The 20,036-nt window shown below is 35.0% G+C and overlaps 1 protein-coding gene and 1 long non-coding RNA gene across 3 annotated transcripts; one reads left to right on the top strand and one right to left on the bottom strand.

Annotated features, from left to right (window-relative positions):
* Positions 1–2,853: 2,853 nt before the first annotated feature.
* On the bottom strand, positions 2,854–7,107 carry LOC129443897 (uncharacterized). 2 transcript variants are annotated; one of them, XR_012359940.1, is made up of 4 exons: positions 7,023–7,107; positions 5,884–5,953; positions 4,353–4,523; positions 2,854–3,875 (listed from the first exon to the last, which is right to left on the bottom strand). It is a non-coding gene; the product is annotated as an uncharacterized lncRNA (long non-coding RNA). The 2 variants fall into 2 exon arrangements; XR_012359939.1 differs by lacking the exon at positions 7,023–7,107 and having other exon boundaries at positions 2,855–3,875; positions 5,884–6,219.
* A 4,100-nt stretch (positions 7,108–11,207) lies between these two features.
* Positions 11,208–13,008, top strand: LOC141352868 (PWWP domain-containing DNA repair factor 4-like). Its single transcript, XM_073858931.1, has 5 exons — positions 11,208–11,347; positions 11,998–12,186; positions 12,293–12,381; positions 12,483–12,548; positions 12,869–13,008. Exons 1-5 carry the CDS (start codon positions 11,330–11,332, stop codon positions 12,876–12,878), a joined length of 372 nt encoding a protein of 123 aa, XP_073715032.1. The 5' UTR covers positions 11,208–11,329; the 3' UTR covers positions 12,879–13,008.
* Positions 13,009–20,036: the final 7,028 nt, after the last annotated feature.

The raw sequence follows: 20,036 nt of genomic DNA, 5'->3' as shown, positions 1-20,036 counted from the left end.
GCCAGGAACCGCAGACCTGTCCACACGCTGGGGGTCTCAGCGTTAGCAATGATTTGGTTGGCTTGAAAGAGGTGTGAATATGTAGGCAGACTGGCCAGATCAGTGTAGTGAGTCCTGCAGTGTTGTAATGCATCCTCCCAGCTCTTGTTCTCTTTTATCAGAATGAGTTTAGGCAGCCACTTGTAGCAGAAAAAAGCTTGTTGGCTTATACAGCTGTAGTCAGACAGCACGTTAAACTGGAATTGAACACAACTTTTTGTGTAAAAATTGGATAATATCACTAAATTAGAATTGAACAACGTTCCATCACTCCACTGCCAGTTGTTTATAGTTGTAGAGGTCTTGTTTAGACCAATCCAGGCTGCTGTGTTGTAATAAGGATTGTCTGTGTTCGTAGCAGGACTGTTCTGAGTGTTCATGACATCTGTTGCAGTTTTCAAGCTCCAAATTTGATCTGCACCCTCTAGACTGGACATGTCAGCATAATTCTCCCTGCAGTATTGTAGAGCTTCAATCCATGTCTTGGCTTGATTTATGAAAAAGTGTTGCTTATACTGAGCTATTATCAGCTCACAATGAGCTGTAAGGAAAAGAGCAAACACTACAATCTGCATCTCTTCTCTAAAGGCAAGTCAGTCAATCCTGTCTTAAGACACGCTTAAATTTTAAGGACAATTTCTAATTTGTTAATCAGCAAAGTACGCAAATATTCACAGTGATGAAAAGTAACACTCACACAGAAAAATGCAAAGATATTGTAATGATCCAACTCATGCAGAGAGCTCAGGAAGCATTTTCATCTTTAAACAAAAACTCCAAAAATCACAAACTTTCCTCATGAATTCATTACAAGCTTTTTTGTTACATTCTTGATACATGTGTTAAAGGAGTGGAAATCTTGTGTGTATAATCCCAGCAACAGTGCAGTTGTGTGTGACACAGTTGACAGCAATACATACACTATAGGCCTAAATGTAAGCAATAATTACAGTTATAATTACAATACAGTATAAACAGCATTAATGCAGTGGTGAGGTGAGTTATGTAACCGTGTTCAATGCTCTAATGGTTTGGGGAGAGAACGGTCTCTGAATCTGCTAAACCGGGATTACTGCAGTACCCCTTTCCTTGATGGAAGTAGTGGAAACATTTTGGGGTTAGGATAACCTGTCTTTGATAATCCTTACTTTGTCAGTAAAAGTATTTCAAAAACCTATAGAGGGTTAATGTCTTTGTTCTTTGTTTCCCTGATCCAACCCTATGTGTTTAACAATAATGATTCCTTTTTATTTTAGTTCTTGGTTGTTCTTGTTTTGATTTAGTATAGGTATCTGTAGTTCTTCCAAGTGGTTTAAAAGCACCTATAGGTTCCTATTAAAACCATTTTAGTTTATCTTTTGCATTTGTCTTTTGGATTGCACACACATTTCAATAACACTGATTATATTGGAAACGAGAAAAATGTATGAAGTGAATTTTGTGCCATAATTAAACAAACAAATCCAGCATGTTGCAAACAAACTAAATCTGCTTCGCAAAGGGGAAACTCGACTCCGAAACAAACAGAAAACGCTTTGCAAATACATCCTGTAAGGTAATTTGAGAGGAAATTCAGAGGTGTAACAAATATGTACTGTGTTTTGCAGCACGGATTCTCTTGGCTTGATTTTCTCATAAATGTGACCATTTAGATTTTCCCACAAATATAACCAGTGATGGGAGTAATGCATTACAAAGTATTTCCACTACATTTTGCGGTAACGAGATTCTCAGATGTTTACATTAGTTTCATGGAAGAGGATCCGATCCACCCACGGTTGTTGCTTTCCAGTAAAATATGCACCCTGCACTGTACAACAGTGTTAGAACCCCATAGTATGTGTGAGTGCGCATTTAGTTTCAGATTTGTTTTCACTCGCTCCATGTACAGAACAATCCACTCGCTCTGTGTCCATCCGACAAAACAATCGTACTCTGTTTTCTGATTAAATATCTTCCTTTAATCTTGTTTATCATTTAAATCAAACAATATATAATATTAAATCTTAAATATCATGGATGTGGAAAAGAAAACTCTGCGACTCTACTGTATTCCAAGAGCGCACTACCCGCAAGCTTCACAGTCCCCAAATTCTTAAAGGGACAGCACCAATTTTAACACATTATATATTTTCAATGTAAACATGCAGAATATTTGACTAAATGATATACATAAACAAAGTAAGCTTACATATTAAGATAATTTCTCACAAAAATATTCAAAGGCTGAATCTAAAGCAAAATAGGCACAGTATGTGATATATACACTGTAAAAAATTTCCTGTAGAATTTACAGTAACTTACTGGCAGCTGGTTGCCAGCAACTTACTGTAAATTAACTTACAGTAAAAATACTGTATACAATTTTACAGTATTATTTAATATACTGTATACAGTTTTACAGTACTATTTAAACTACTGTATACAGTTTTACAGTACTATTTAAAATACTGTATAGTTTTACAGTACCATTTAAAATACTGTATACAAATTTACAGTACTATTTAAAATACTGTATACATTTTACAGTATTGTTTAACATGCTGTAACTGTATTTACAGTATATTATATTTTCTACTGTAAAATATACAATAAATTTATACTACAATGTATATTACAATGTGTATTTTACCGTAAAATTTCCTTTGATTCATTTTCCCATTTCTATTTACTACAAAACTGCACAAAATTTAAATGGAGGTGTTAAAACAGCTTTAAGTAAAAACAAAAATAAGCAATGACAACATGTTTTTAAAATTTCTTTTAGTTTTTCAAATACATGAAATCAGATTTTCATATTTTTGCACATTGAACTTTCAGCTTGCATCACAAACTGTTGTTCTCAAACCGGCAATAACATTTACTCATAGATATCATATTACAGAATTTTAAATCAAGTCATGCACTAACTCAGTCATAATAACAATGTTCAAATACAAAATACTTTTAGCAAGTAACACACAAAACATTTACACACACATATCACAGCATCAATTCATGAACAATACATTCAAATGCAGTCATAAGCAATGTCAAAAACTCATACATTCAAAATATTATTCTGAGTAAATTGTAATTTCTTGCAGCAACAGCTTTTTCAAAGCCAATGTAACATTTACTCACCGTTTCATTTCACAGTATTATCAAATAATCTTAGTACAAATTCAGTTATAACTGTAGACGGTTTCAGCAGTAACAACATAAACAAACGGCTGTCGCGGTCCGCATGAACTTCCGATAAACTCCGCTAAGAATAAAAAACAACAAAGTTCTTTAAACGCATTTTATTTATATAACAAGCAAAAAAACAACACATAGATTAGCTCGGAAACCAAAACATTTGTTATTTTCGACGAGGCATTTGTTCAAGAGATCAGTTTAGCAACTAGTCAGACCATTAAAAAAGCAAAACCGGAAGTAAGGTTCGGATCCAGACGTGTATCACGTGCATCCGATGAAACCGTCTATAAGAATAATAAAAAAAAACGTAACAAAACCTCTCCTGCGTAGACTTATTTTGCTTTTAGAAGCAACAGTAGTAACATGTATACACTGGAGTTTCATATTACAATATTATAAATCAGTGCATGGACAAATTAACTACAAGAAACCTTTAAGATAAAAAAGAACTTCACAAACCTCTGGTGAGTTGAGTAGAATGTATTTGCTTTAGTAGCTTAATAGTTTTGCTTAATTCATAAAGTTCTGAATAAAGGTGGATATATACATGATGGTTCAGGCCAGAGTTCTTCCTTTGCACCATCTTTCCACTTCTTTTGCTCACCTGGAAGTTAGAGGAGCACTTGCTGTTGTCGGGGCTGATCCTCACAATAAATCTTTACATAAAAAAAATAATTAATTAGATCATTTGATGTGTAAGAGAGGGACACTCCACTTTTTTAAAAAATAGTGCCATTCCTAATCGTTGCTATACAATAATATCCTCATATTGCTCAGGCCCACTGTAATTACCACAAAGGACCAGCAGTTTCTAATAGATGACAAGACTTTGCCACTTCCTGAAATCTAAAATCATATATAAAAGCCCTTATGTCCTTCCTAACCTGTATGCACTTTCTTTAGGGGAAAACAAAAGAAGATATTTTGAAGAATGATTGTTACCAAACCACTTTTGTTGATGGAAGTCAACAAACCAACTAAACATGTTTGGTAAACAACATTTTTCAAAATATCTTCTTTCGTGTTCCTCTGAAGAGAGAGCATACAGGTTAGGAAGGACATAAAAGTAAGTAAATGATGAGTCTTTCTTCAATATTTACCAAATGTTATAGCATACCGAAAGATGTACTTACCTCTGAATAAACTCCAAAGTAGTGGCTGCTTCCACTTGGTACTCGATGTTGAGCACGTAGTAGCAACCAAAGTGAACAGCAAAAGCTGAAGAAATGGTAGGTCAATCGCAGGAAAGCGGACTTAGCCTTCAATCGGCAGCATCCATTTTTTGTTTTGTAGATCTGGATCCTCTGAAAATAATTATTTAATAATAGCGTTTGTTATTTGATTTTGGTGTAAGTAACAATATTTAGATGTTAGAGCTTTTCTCAATAATTTGAAATCTATCATTTTAAAGTGATAGTTCATATGTCCCCAAAATTCTTTCATCATTTACTTACCCTTGTATTGTTCTAAGCCTGTAGGAGTTGATTCTGTTGTATTTATAAATACACAAAAGAAGATATTTTAATAATTGATGGTAAGCACGGTTGATGGTACCCACTGACTTCCATAGTAAGAAAAACAAATACTGTGGAGGTCAAGGGGTATTGTCAACTATTAGATAACCATCATTTATCAAAATATTATCTTCGCTCAAGAAATTTAACTCATGCAGGTTAAGAACAACACAAGAATAAGTAAATGAGTACAGAATACAATTTGGGGGGGGGGTTACCTAAAAAGGCCAATCATCATTTCATTACTCTTGATATTCAAAACTCAAGAAGAATGCCAAAATTTAAGCATAATGCTTAACATTAACAAAGGATTAAAGGGATAGTTCAGCCAAAAAATGATATTAATCCCAAGATTTACTTACCCCCAAGCTGTCCGAGATGCATATGTACATCGTTTTTCAGACAAACACATTTTCAGATGTTTTAGAACTTTCAGTTAATTAAATGTGAAGTTACGGGGTCCACGTTCTTCAAGTCCAAATGTGCGTCCATCCTTCACAAAATAAATCCAAGTGGCTCCAGGATGATAAACAAAGGTCTTCTGAGGGTAATTTGCACGGTGTTGTTGTAGAAATATCCATATTTAAAACTTTATTAACGAAAATAACTACCTTCCGGTAGCGCCGCCATCTTAGACTCCTCTGTATTCAGGAGAGAGTATTAGTGTAGTGTACGCACTTTTCTTAGTGACGTATGACAAATTCGGAGGGCGGGGGCACAGAGCAGCAGCAGAGTAATCTCTGTAAGTTGCGTGATCTTGAATGCGGACCCGACTAAGATGGCGGCGCTACCGGAAGGTAGTTATTTTCGTTAATAAAGTTTTAAATATGGATACTTCTACAACAACACCGCGCAGATTACCCTCAGAAGACCTTTGTTTATCATCCTTGAGCCGTTTGGATTATTTTGTGAAAGATGGACGCACTTTTTTTGGACTTCAAGGACGTGGACCCTGTAACTTCACATTTAATTAACTGAAAGATCTAAAACATTTTCTTAAATATCTGAAAATGTGTTTGTCTGGAAAATGATGGACATATGCATCTCGGATAGCTTGGGGGTGAGTAAATCATGGGTTTATTATCATTTTTGGCTGAACTATCCCTTTAATCTTTTTAATGTTCCCAAAGTATGTGTTAAAGAATCTTACCAAGCATGATCAGCCGTGGAGTGGAAGCAAGGGAAAGCGTGGTCTCTGCATCTGCCGTTGTTGTTGTGACCTGCACACGCACACACACACACACACACACACACACACACACACACACACACACACACACACACACACACACACACACACACACACACACACACTTTTTCTTACTGGCAGTTATATCAATTTAATTGAACGACCCATCGTCAATTATTCCTTGTTAGATGTGCATGTTAGAGAGAAACTGAGAGACTGATTTCAAAATAGGGTTAAACACAAAAGCTCAGTTTGTCGCCTAGCATTTCATATGAACACTCACCAAACGCAGTCAAACACGAAAAAGAGAACCGTTTATGTTGATATGTCGATGGTGAAATGTTCTAAAAAGGGGAAGAAAATAATTAAATATGATTATTTGCACAGAAAGTTGCGTTTTGTTCAGTCTTAAACGAGTTTCTACCTCAAAGCTCTCTAACTATCTTGTTAGAGATAGTTAGAGAGAAGGTAGGATGATAAACAAAGGTCTTCTGAGGGTAATTTGCACGGTGTTGTTGTAGAAATATCCATATTTAAAACTTTATTAACGAAAATAACTACCTTCCGGTAGCGCCGCCATCTTAGACTCCTCTGTATTCAGGAGAGAGTATTAGTGTAGTGTACGCACTTTTCTTAGTGACGTATGACAAATTCGGAGGGCGGGGGCACAGAGCAGCAGCAGAGTAATCTCTGTAAGTTGCGTGATCTTGAATGCGGACCCGACTAAGATGGCGGCGCTACCGGAAGGTAGTTATTTTCGTTAATAAAGTTTTAAATATGGATACTTCTACAACAACACCGCGCAGATTACCCTCAGAAGACCTTTGTTTATCATCCTTGAGCCGTTTGGATTATTTTGTGAAAGATGGACGCACTTTTTTTGGACTTCAAGGACGTGGACCCTGTAACTTCACATTTAATTAACTGAAAGATCTAAAACATTTTCTTAAATATCTGAAAATGTGTTTGTCTGGAAAATGATGGACATATGCACTTCGGATGGCTTGCGGGTGAGTAGGTCATGGGTTTAGTATCATTTTTGGCTGAACTATCCCTTTAATCTTTTTAATGTTCCCAAAGTATGTGTTAAAGAATCTTACCAAGCATGATCAGCCGTGGAGTGGAAGCAAGGGAAAGCGTGGTCTCTGCATCTGCCGTTGTTGTTGTGACCTGCACACGCACACACACACACACACACACACACACACACACACACACACACACACACACACACAGACACACACACACACACACAGACACACACTTTTTCTTACTGGCAGTTATATCAATTTAATTCAACGACCCATCGTCAATTATTCCTTGTTAGATGTGCATGTTAGAGAGAAACTGAGAGACTGATTTCAAAATAGGGTTAAACACAAAAGCTCAGTTTGTCGCCTAGCATTTCATATGAACACTCACCAAACGCAGTCAAACACGAAAAAGAGAACCGTTTATGTTGATATGTCGATGGTGAAATGTTCTAAAAAGGGGAAGAAAATAATTAAATATGATTATTTGCACAGAAAGTTGCGTTTTGTTCAGTCTTAAACGAGTTTCTACCTCAAAGCTCTCTAACTATCTTGTTCACAACAGTCGTGTGAGGTAAATTACCGTCAACTGCGTGTTGTTAAGTCAGGGCTCTCAAGTCTCACGCATTCACCGTGAGACTCACGCATTTCAGTCAGTTCACATGCTCACACGCCACACCTTGTATTTCTCACGCTGAAAAAATAAGAAAACTTTTCCCACTCTATACAATTAATGAACGAGGCACAGGAGAGAAGTTCTCTGCCGAGTTCATATCTGTCGAGCCGCGGACTACACGGTCACACTAGACATCCTGATATAATTGTCACCTACCAGCCAATCAGAAATCAGAATTTGTTGTTTCTGGGTAAATTTCGTGATCCTGCTGCAAGCACATTCGTTACTAGGCAACATAGATTCTCACGTCACACAGACGAAGTGGCAGTTGGAAGAGAAGAATCCGATGAAAGCGGTAGGTAACGCATTCTTTTTTATAGCAATTTGATTTTACGATTCTTGGATGACATCACAAAAATGTGATCAAAGATAATAAAAACTGTTGTTGGGAAATATAGCCGAGGTAAATTATTATTGATTAAAAAAATCGAACTGCTTTGCAATCAGAATTAGCTTTAACTTTAGGAAAGTACTAAACACTAGAGGCTACCTGAAACAATCCCAGGTGAAAAATATTATAGGAAATACTATAGTGTTTTTGAACCATACTAATAGTATAGTAAATTTTAGTATATTATAGTATTTACAACACTTTGTTAATGATTGCTACAGCATACTCTGTATTAACTATAGTAGTGAACTGATAAACTGTAATAAATACTCTAACGTTAGTATTCTTTAGTTTATACTACAGTAATCTGTAGTGTATATTCTAGTATATTATACCCTATAGTTGTAGACAATGTAGTACAGTATTGGATAAAGCAGGGGTTTTCAAATTGGGTGAATGTGAGCCTCCCCTTAGAGTAGGTAAGGACAGCCAAGCCCCCCCTCCCCAAAATCCCGTCCGCCTGCCCTAACCCACACATTAAAAAAAAAAAGATTTTAAAATGTTGTTTGTTTTGTTTAAGCAGTTTAGTTTAATGCTACACGTTTGTTTTAGTTTTTTTGTTCAAACACAATTGCAATGCATAATACTGACATAAATGGGTAACTCTTTGACATAACTCATCCAATGAGTTATTTTTTTGAGTGCACACGCCTCTGCAGTAATGCCATCTTTGGTGTGTTCCAGGCTATGATGACTTTCAATATCTGATTGAAAACATTTTATTTCCACAACTTTTTCAAAAGTGCATTCATAAATGATTCTTTGCAACAGCAAATAATTTCCAACTTCATGCAGGCCTAATTGAGGCTTAAAATCACTGAGCATCAGTTGACAAGTCAACAAAACATGCTTAAAAATACAACAATACAACAAGCGCCAAAAATACAACTAACGACACTCCACGGCTGCAGTCGGTGCGTGTTTCTGCGCATATTTGAAGGAGATCGTCTCAAACAAAATCAGCACAATGGACAGCTCTCTGATCAATAAAAAACAACGCTGTTTGTTCACGGAACACATAACATCTAACAGTTAACTGCATTGCAGGTATATCAGATCGAACAGATTAACATATTTTCATCACATTTTTTTAACGATTTTTTTTAACGATTTCAGCCACATAACACCTTAAAAAACAAACAAAATGCCATTCACATAATGTGTGCTACGAGCGGCATCAACCCCATGGCCCAACCAATTTATGCATTCAATGCCTTGGTCCGGTGACATGATCCCACAGAAGAGAATTTTGAAAAAAAAATAACCCCTGAAATGAAGACTTCTGGTGAAAATATAAATATATTTCATACAACTTCTTAGGCCTAAATATTTAATGAATAGCAAAGTATGCCTAATAAGTATACAAGACTGAACCACATAGATGTGAAATATAAAGGCTATCATGATCATTTTGCCAGCAATGAACCATGGTTTTGTTAAGTTTATAATACGCCCTCTTCAAAGACCCCACCCCCTTTTAACGCTTGAGCTATCTAAATCCATAATTATTTAATAAGAAACCCATCAGAAATGATTAACACATTATGAGACGGGAGGGAGCACTGGAGAGATGTGGATTGTTAGTCTAAACCTGTACTATCTCTTTTAATATAATCACTTTCTTATCAACTATATTTCAGTTTTAAAAATCCACATAATTACATACCATATGAGCCTCTGGAGACGACTGATGGACAATGAACCTTGACATTGCTCCATCCTGTGCCCGCAGCCTCTCGCTCCTCTTGTGATTATCTCCTCATGAGTGCTGCTTAATATCACACACTCCGGCGTGACAAACAGAAAAAAACGCGACGGCATATGATACAATTGGCCTTGTATTCATTGTCCCTCACGCATTCCAGCCACGGATAGTCATTTTCCCAATCAATTCTATGTCTTTGTGCTCGTTTCTTTTTCGCCGGCTGCTCGGATGCAGTCATTTTTACATTTCCCGCTGTTGTCACTTGTCGTCATCGTTGCTATGATACGTGACATCACAATGACTGAAACAACCAATTAAAAGGGCATTCCCTGATGGCGCTGCAAGATGTTAAAAACGCTACGCTGATCATAGACAAACAGAGGGAGAAATGACCGCACCGTCAGGGTTTTCTTATACAAATGACGCGGTCTTCGTTCGTGGCTGACATATTAGAAGCTAATATGTCTGTCATGTATTTGCACTAAATTAATTTTCATAAAATACGGAACAAACTGCTTCCTCTCAAAAAACTCAACTGGCTTGTTCACTAGATTTGTGTGCTTAGTTTCAATGTGACGCCGAAGTTTGCATGGTCTCATGCTATCATTCGCTAGCACCTCCTTGCAGACCACACACTGCGGCAGCGGTGCAGCCTCAGACCCCGACCAGGTAAAACCTAACTTTAAGTATTCAGGATCATATTTCCTACGTTTTTTGCTGGGTCCTGTCTCCTCCCTTAATGCTGACTTCTGTTGAATTGGGACAAGGAAACGATGCATTTTAAATATAATACACGCACGCACAATTACAAATATCAATAGAGCTGCATACAGATGTGTACAGATGTGTGCCGTTATTTTTTCTTCGCGTGTCGCGCCTCCCTTGTGGCTCTTTGGCGCCCCCCTGGGGAGGCGCGCCTCACCTATTGAAAACCTCTGGGATAAAGTAATACGTTTATATTACTATAGTTGATGTTATCACAGCAACTATAGAATTACCACAACAAATTAATTCAAGTACATTACTATAGTATGGGTCAAAAACACTATAGTATTTACTATAAATTACTATAGTATTTTTTTCACCTGGGAATGGAAAGGACAAGATATTTCATTTTCATTTATTTCATTATTTTCAAATGATACTTTATTCATACTCTTTTTAGCTATTCAGCTATACTCTGGCTTTTATTTTAGTAATGTTTATATCCCGCCAATGTATACATTAATCATTGCATTTATCTGTTTAAAAGATGTCACACAAACACACCTTGTATTTTAAGTATGCTCAGGGCAAGTTCTGCAATGTTGCTGTTCAGTTGGCTCATTTGGGGCAATTTTTTATATATTTGTATTTTTGAAATAAAACAATGTATTTAATTTCTATGACTTTGTCTTTAATTAGATTTCCCAACTGTTATAATTTCTATTTGTGCTAATCAATTATAAACAATATATTAAATTTAACTGCTACCAAAAACCTGAGAGTAGCATCTGCCTGCACAACCGGAGGCTGCACTTTTAGGACCGTAGTTTTAGGACCGCAGTTCTAGGACCCTGGATTTTAGTGACAACGCCACCTAGCGAATTAGAGGACCAGCAAAGATGGACGACAAACAGAGTGTGAGTATCAAATGTGAATCAATTTTTATTTGAACATTAAATACAATCGTGATGCATTTCATTGGAAAGGTAACGTAACCGAAGTGATCGTAATTTGCTAAAAAGTCTTGAAATCATAGGCATCATACGTATATTAGATAATGCTGTAAATGAATTGTTAGCACATTTGTTTAACTAAACTGTTGCATAAAAGCTTGTGTTGACTGTTAGTGACAACACAAGAAAACTGTATTACGTTGGTTGTAAAAACTTGTTAGTTAATCATTGTTTGTTTTTGTTTTGTTTTTTTTAGTTAAAATAATTTGTTTTAACTGTCACGTGCTCACAGACTTTTTAACGTTACCACACAATACGTTATGGTAACGTTAGGCCCACGTCTCTTTATTTACATATGATTTTATAATGTCGATTGAGACATATGACGTTTTTATAGTCAGACATAACAGTAAGCCATCATAATAATTGACTGTTAAAATACCATGTGTTAGATTGTGTCATGTACTGTGTACTGTACTCTATATGAAATGCTTTCAAGGACACAGCTCAGGGCAGGTAAAAGTATGACAAAAATGAATTAATTAATTGTTTATGCACTAGACTTATTGATGTATATTTATTATTTTATTTAAAAATCCTGTCTGTGCTTGTAGGATGTACTTAATGGGAAGACTTCAAAGTGGTATCCTCCGAAGTCCTTTCGCCAGGTGCCTGTCTACCTTGACAGTGAAGAACCACAGGACAACCTTTGTGCTTTTCTGAAGTGTGTTCTATATAAAACACCTAAGAAACTGAGCTTCACAGATGAAGTGCAGTTAATCTGTGATTTTCTATTTCCAGAGGTACTTATAACAATACAATGTATTGTGCATGTTTTTGCCCTTTCAAACTGTACCATATGCTGCTTATCTACAGACCATATTTCAATTAACAATTTTCTTTTGACAGGCCATCATATATGGCCTAGCTGGGCTTCAGAGTGTGTCTCTGCAGGACGCTGAGCAGGCTTTCCTCTCTGGTACACATTATCATCACAGGTAAGTGTGGAAAATTTTATAGTTTTTACACAATGCCCAATGTGTCCTTTTTTAACAGCATTTTGTTAACCAGTCATTATGTTCCTTATGTACTATTTCAGTGAAGTGGAGGAATTTAATAGAAAAATAGACAAACAATTGAGAAAAGAGGGGAGAGCATCCAGTTGGTAAGTAGTGCTGCTGCAAACGTCACAATGTGTGCTTTTAATATTTATATTTATCTCTCTATATTATTTTTTCTCTGATGGGCTGTATTGACATGAATGTTTTAAAAACCTTTGTTCCCATAATAAAATTAACAGTATGCGATAAGATATGAACATTACTTGGTATGAAGATTGAAATAATTCTGTATTGTATATAATGTGTGTGTGTGCTCTGTGGTGACTAAGATATTTGATAATATTTGAATAAAAAAATAGAGAGTTAAACATGTTCAACTAAATGTTCCTGGTTTCATTAATTTCTTTATCTTTCTCTCTCTTAGGAGTCAGTGAAGACGTCCATGCAGTTCTTCCTATGTTGTTCATGTCATGAACAAATTTGTTTTTGTGTATGTTCAAATTCACCAGTTCGAGTTCTGTTGCAATATATAATTTTATAAAATATACACAATTTTTAAATCTACCTCCAGAGTCATTCTTGTGTATTCCCTCTGTACTTGAATATGTGATTGACTGAAAAGGCAATAGGCATATCATGATTCCTTGTTTATTTAACTTGATGAGTTATTTGCAACTTAAACCCAATAATTACTCAACATTCTTAGAATCCAGATTTAATTTCTATAAAGAAAGCAGTATTTGAGTACGGTGTAATAAACCTTTAAAAACTTTAAAAGTAGTTAAAATTGGTTGAAAATACTGCTGAGTACGGTGTAATAAACCTTTAAAAACTTTAAAAGTAGTTAAAATTGGGTGAAAATACTGCTTTGGCATTTTTCGAGTAGCATCTGCTGGAGCTTCGCTAGGTGGCGCCGTTACAAAAAACTAGGGTCCTAGAACTGCAGTCCTGAAACTGCGGTCCTGAAAGTGCAGCCTCCGGTTGTGCAGTCAGATAATGTTGAGGGGTCGCTGCTGCAAATATTTAAGTGGCTCCTCCCCTAACAGATGAAATCTCACTCCAAACTTTTGATAAAACTTGAGAGCCCTGTTAAGTGTTTAAAAAAAAGTGTTTCAAATTAATGAACTAAACCAAAAATATTAAATATGGTAAGCAATTACAAGATTACTTACCTTTGCAGATGGTGAAATGTTCTAAAAAGGAAAATAAATATATATGATAACGTGCACCGAAAGTGTTGTTGAGTCTTAAAAAGAGTTTTCACCACAAAGCGCTTTCCCTATCTAGTCACAACAGTCCTAACGTGTGAGGTAAATTGCCGTTAACTGCGTGTTGTTTCAAATTATTTAACCAAATAAAAAATTAAATATGTTAAGAAATCACAGGATTACTCATTTTACTTGCCAGCTGTTTAACTTGAAACCATTGTCCTGTGCTCTTTTTTTCTTCCGTGTCTTTCTGTAAAGTGTCAGGGTTTCGCGCTCATTTTTTTTTTTACTGTATTTCGATTTAATGATGGCTGGTCATAGAGTGCAAAAGAGCCTGTACCGCCATATGCACACACAAATTAACAGCGTGTAAGGTCCGCGTTGAGTCATGACTCTTCTCAAAAAATAATGTGACATACAAAACTATAACATTGATTCATGATAACATTAAAACACGTTTACTTACTATACGTGTAATAAATAACAGGATAATCTTTTGCAAGTGAGCTGCGGCGGGTTTGTGTACAGGCACGTGATCAGCACAGACGTGATTACATCCAGGGCTGTGTCTCAATTCGTTCCCTATGGCTCCCGAGGTGGGGAATCATTATATCGTGTAGTATGCGGGTTCGGCCACTGTCAAGGACCCTCACTTTATATTGGAACACTATTTCGGTTTCCTGTGTCATGGCTGCTTACACGCGTTGAGAAAATTCACAGCTGGTATTCATCACTCATCAACAACCGGCAAAACCTATCTCTAATTTTTAAACACTTACATTTATAAATTAATTCGAATATACAAAATACTTTAATGAAGATGATTATATTGTGTTTTGATAAATAAATCAGCTCTACTTGCACTAATTTAGTTGTTTGATTGTTTTTAGGACTTTGTTTAAGTCTTCTGAATTTTACTTTACATTTTAAATCAATATATAAATACAATAATATTACATTATCTGTATAAGATAGCTTAATCAGAGAGTTAATCCCCCAAAAACAAATTAGCACCACCTGCTATTAAAATACAGTATTTTTAATTAACTGTAAATTTTACAGTAAATAGAAAATACAGTATTTTACTGGCACATAGATTACATTTCCCACAATGCAACATCAAAATACAGCAACATACTGTATAACATGCCCTACGGTAAAATACAGTTCATATTACAGTAAAATACAGTGTAATTTACAGAAATCGTTAACAGTGTATTAGAGTCTTATGTGTAAAATAGCTTATCCATATAAGAAACTTTACAGAAATAATGCAACACATAACCAAACTTACAAAAGAGTAACGCCCACTGTGGCCTACAGCCTATCATTTTTTTTTTTGGACTGTTCAGTACTGTTCATATTTACATTTAAAAAGCAGACATAAAAGTATATTAAAAGTTACTTTTCCTAGTAACTAATTACTTTTGATATACAGTCTGGAAGAGTAATTTAATTACTTTTAAACTAGTAACTGTAACTAATTACTAATTTTCAGTAACTTGCCCAACACTGAATATGACCATGCAGATTTTCTCACAAATGTGACCATGCATTCCATAACAGCAGATGGCGCTATCAGGCATTTTCAACAAGTCTCCCTGAAAAGCCCTGAATTTTATCTCACATACCACCTCTGCCACGAGACGAGACACGAGATTGGGTTCACGAGAATGAGATAAGATGAGATTTTTACACTTTTTAGGAAATCCTCAATCTTAAAAAAAATGAAAAACTGAAATCACATCATTTTGAAACTAATCTAGGACTGTCCCTAACAATTATTTTGCTAATTGATAATGAAGGTATTTGATTTTTTTGGTAATAAAAATAGACCCGAGTTAGCAATAACCTTTAAAATTACATAATAATGATGATGCAATAACAATTGGTTCAAATAAACTATCAAAACAAGTAAACATCGCCAGGGATGCCCATTAAGTCCCACACTTTTTGCCCTATTTATAGAGCCACTGGCCCAAGCAATTAGAGAGGATGTAGATATATCAGGATTCCAATTTAAAGGAAATGAACACAAAATATGTTTATATGCGGATGACATCCTTATGACAATCTCCAATCTGGACTCCAGTTTACCTAAACTTATGTCATGTCTTGAACAGTTTGGGTGGTACTCTGGATACAAATTAAATTTAGACAAAACTCAGACTCTCTCTTTTAATTATGCTCCACAGGAGACCATACGTAATAAATATAATTTTAAGTGGAAAACTAATAACATTAAGTATTTAGGAGTTATCATACCAAAGAATGTGACAAAAACATATACTATAAATTATGAAACCATAACAAAAGAATTAAAAGTAGATTTGGACAGATGGATGCCCTTAACCCTTGGTCTGCATAATCGAATTGAAATTATTACAATGAATGTTTTACCGCGACTACTGTTTCTATTCCAATCACTACCTGTAGAGATTCCGAAAAAACAGTTTCATGACTGGAATCGAATGATCTCTAGATTCATATGGAAAAATCTTAAGCCTAGGGTCAGACTTAAAACACTACAATTATCAAAGGAGAAAGGAGGACTGTCCCTCCCATGCTTGGAAGATTATTACAAAGCAGCACAATTGAAATATCTAGTATGCTGGTGTAATGCTGCTACCCAGTCTCACAAAGTTTCGTGATATAGTCACGTATTTTTTTGATTCTTTTTTCGTGCTATTATAACGAAATTTCGTGTTTTTTCGTAGTCGTATAACGAATTCCTGTTTTCGTGTGATTATCACGTATTGGTTGCTCGACTGTTTTTTCCTGTTTTTAAACCATTGTCGCTTCGGTTTAGGGTTAGATTTGGTGCTTGCATTACAATGTCACTTAATATATTGATCTATACTATTTTTCCTGATTTATTTTTTTATATGTCGCCTGGCGTTAGGGTTAGAGTTGGGTTTGGTTAGGGATGTCATTTTATGTAAATCTAACCCTAAACCGAAGCGACAATGGTAAGAAAATAGGACAAAACAGTCGAGTAACCAATACGTGATAATCACAAGAAAACAGGAATTCGTTATACGACTACGAAAAAACACGAAATTTCGTGATAATAGCACGAAAAAAGAATCAAAAAAATACGTGACTATATAACGAAATTTCGTGAGACTGGGCTGAATAATGAGTATGACGCAAAATGGAAAGATTTAGAATTCAGCCAGTTGGACATTCCCCTACCCTCTTTATTAGGGGATAAAACTACAATGCTTAAATACTCGAATAAATTGAGTCATTGGACAATTGTTCCTCTTAATATTTGGTTCAAGGAATGTAAAGATTTTAAGCTTGAGACACAAGCACGGTTGTTAAGATGGGTGGCCTATGACAAAGATTTTAAACCTGCTCAGTTGGACTCAAGGTTTAAGCAATGGACATTGAAAGGCATTACTTCATATTGTACAATCTCATCTAATACAGGTTTAAAGAGTTTCCAAGACATTACTGACACCTATACATTAGAAAAACAAGATTTTTTTAGATATTTACAACTTCGGAACCACTACAATAAAAATATTAAAAGTAATGGAAAAATTGAAATGAATATCATCAATATTTTTATTGATGCGTATAAGTGTGGGACTCATAAGAGACTGATATCAAGAATATATACAAGTATACAAGCTTCTAAAAATTATTGTACATCCTATGTGAAAGATAAATGGGAGAAGGAAGCAAACATAATTTTATCTGATGAAGAATGGTCAAACATTTGTAAAACACAGTACACTACCTCTAGTTCAGGCCAGTGGCGAGAATTTTCATGGAAGAATATGATAAGATTCTTTATTACTCCAAAAAGAAAATACTTACAGAACGGGAATCTGGAATCTGCACTCTGCTGGAGACAATGTAATTACTCTATGGCTGATTACTTTCACATATTTTGGAAATGTCCAGCTATTCAATCCTATTGGTTAGAAATAATCACTGAAATAAAATTGATATTGGGTTTGGAAATTGAGAACAGCTTTGGTACTATATATTTAGGAAACATACCACCTGATTTTAACACCCAAGACAAGTACCTACTTAAAATATTACTGGTTGCTAGCAAAAAGGCAATAACAAAGAAATGGTTGGATGTGAACCCACCAACAAAAAAAGAATGGATAATGATTGTAAAAAATATGTATGATATGGAGAATCTCACCTTTTCTCTAAGATTAAGCATGGATAAATTTTACAAGTACTGGTCAAAATGGTTAACGTATAGGAGTGTGGATCGAACATAATGAGAAGTTGTAAATGTCTTGCAATGTCTGTGCTTTTTGTTTTATGAGAGGACCTTGAACCTTTTTTTTTTTTTTTTTTTTTTTAGACATATATTCTCCTGGTTTTCATTTTCATTTATTTATATATATATATATATATATATATATATATATATATATATATATATATATATATATATATATATATATATATATATATATATATATATATATGTATTATTATTATTATTATTATTTTTTTTCATTCTCTCTCTTCCGATATTATTTGGAGAGCAACCCCTGACATAAAGTTAATTGTACATGAACATCTTATCTGTATGTGATACCCCAGTGACCTGTCTGTTCTGTTCGTTGGTATGTGTTGCAAAAAAAATAAAAAGTATAAAAAAAAAAAAACAAGTAAACATTACAGTAATATGTAATAAAATCAGCATTATGTATTATAACAAATGCCTGCAGGGGCGCTAAAGGACCCACTTCTGTTAGTTTCACTTTAGAATCTAAAGTTTAGATGCTTATCTTTAGCCAAACAATGTTTAAATGCATTTAAAACTTTAATATTTGTCAAATTATTTACAATAGAAATGATACAGAGACTGTTTTTCTTGAGCAAGAACATGCAGACATTAAATCATGTAAACTCTGAGTGAGGGTTTAATCAGCTGAGACGCTTCATCTGACACTGATCAACAGACATCACAACGCGTTTCAGATGAATATTATTGGAAACCCAAACAAAAAACACACACAGTGAAAGACAGAATATAATGCATTCACATATAGCTTAAGCCAGAAACCTAAAGTCGCAATGAAATTGATATGAAAAACTATAATATATATATTTTTTAATTGTGGAATTATTAACAAATGACATATCTGTGAGCTTCATTATTTAAAAAAAAATTGTGTGAGCTCATAATCTTTAATCAAAAATGCAAATCTCCTCTTGTCCTCAAAACGATCTCTTTTCACTTCCGGTCATATGGTATGGCAGGTGGGCGGGGTCCGGGAACGATCCAATCAGACTTCAAACGATCCAATCAGATCTCGATGGATAAATTCAAATCCTTATTTCATTCCAGAAGCCATTTCATTCGTATATACTTCACCAGGGGAAAATAAAGCAATTGCTACTTCCGTTTCATGGCGACTTTTGACTTTATACTGAAATTAGGACAGTGGCCGTTTCTCAAACAGAAAACTGCATCCTCCGGAGGTCGCTGCATACGTCATCAAGCCTGGTTTTAAGTTAACTGAGCCTTACATTCGCAAGTCATAAGCATATTACAATAATTTAGGATTAACTAAATATAAAAGTAAACTTTATAATTGTTTATATTCTCTAATAATTCTTTATGATGTATGCAGTCTACAAATGTGACCTCCAATGGATACAGCCTTTTGTTTGAGAAACAGCCAGCATTTCACCTCCACAAGAAATCTTGTGACATATTTAATCTTGCGCGATCTCGTCACACAAGATATCTTCACACCCTTACTCTTAATAGTAAATTCAACTTACAAAGCTTATCATGGTACTGCTCCTGTATACATTTGCAATTGTCAATCCTAAGAGAATCTCCGCTGCAAACACAGTACACCTTTGCATTTTTTACACAAACTGCCTTTTGTTTTTGCTAAGCGTTTTCTGTTTGTTTGCGAGTTAAGTTTATCCTTTGCAAAGCAGATTGAATTTGGTTGCCACATGCTGGATTGTTTAATTATGGCACAAAATTCACTCTATATCTCTAAAGAAAAACAAAGTGTTTTAATGTGAACACATCAGCAAAGTAAATTCGAACATGGTTGCATGTAGATAACTTTGAATATTATTGTTTCTTGTGTGTTTCGTGACTATTGTCACATGTGTGTTTCATTATGTGCACCCGCAAAAACCAGGAAGATTCGACGTTATTACATTTAGCAGCTCCAATCACTGATGACTGATGATTGAACACATGCAAACATTAGCTTCATTAAATATACAAACCTCATGCAAAAACATGTAAAAAGCACAAAAGCAAATAGGAAAAAACTTTTTAGAAGTATCATTTTGTCTCCTTAACGGTAGAACAATAATTAGCTATTTGTAAATAAGAAATATAGATTTCTTATTTACATAAGACCATCTGTC

The sequence above is a fragment of the Misgurnus anguillicaudatus genome, chromosome 21, assembly GCF_027580225.2.
Source record: "Misgurnus anguillicaudatus chromosome 21, ASM2758022v2, whole genome shotgun sequence".
Taxonomy (NCBI): Eukaryota; Metazoa; Chordata; class Actinopteri; order Cypriniformes; family Cobitidae; genus Misgurnus; species Misgurnus anguillicaudatus.
Note: the sequence above shows the minus strand (reverse complement) of the source record. Positions and strands in the feature narration are given on the sequence as shown.

Coding starts and splice junctions, on each gene's coding strand:
- LOC141352868 (XM_073858931.1), top strand. Junction 12,187..12,292: donor GTGATTTTCTATTTCCAGAG/GTACTTATAACA, acceptor TTCTTTTGACAG/GCCATCATATATGGCCTAGC. Junction 12,382..12,482: donor GGTACACATTATCATCACAG/GTAAGTGTGGAA, acceptor GTACTATTTCAG/TGAAGTGGAGGAATTTAATA.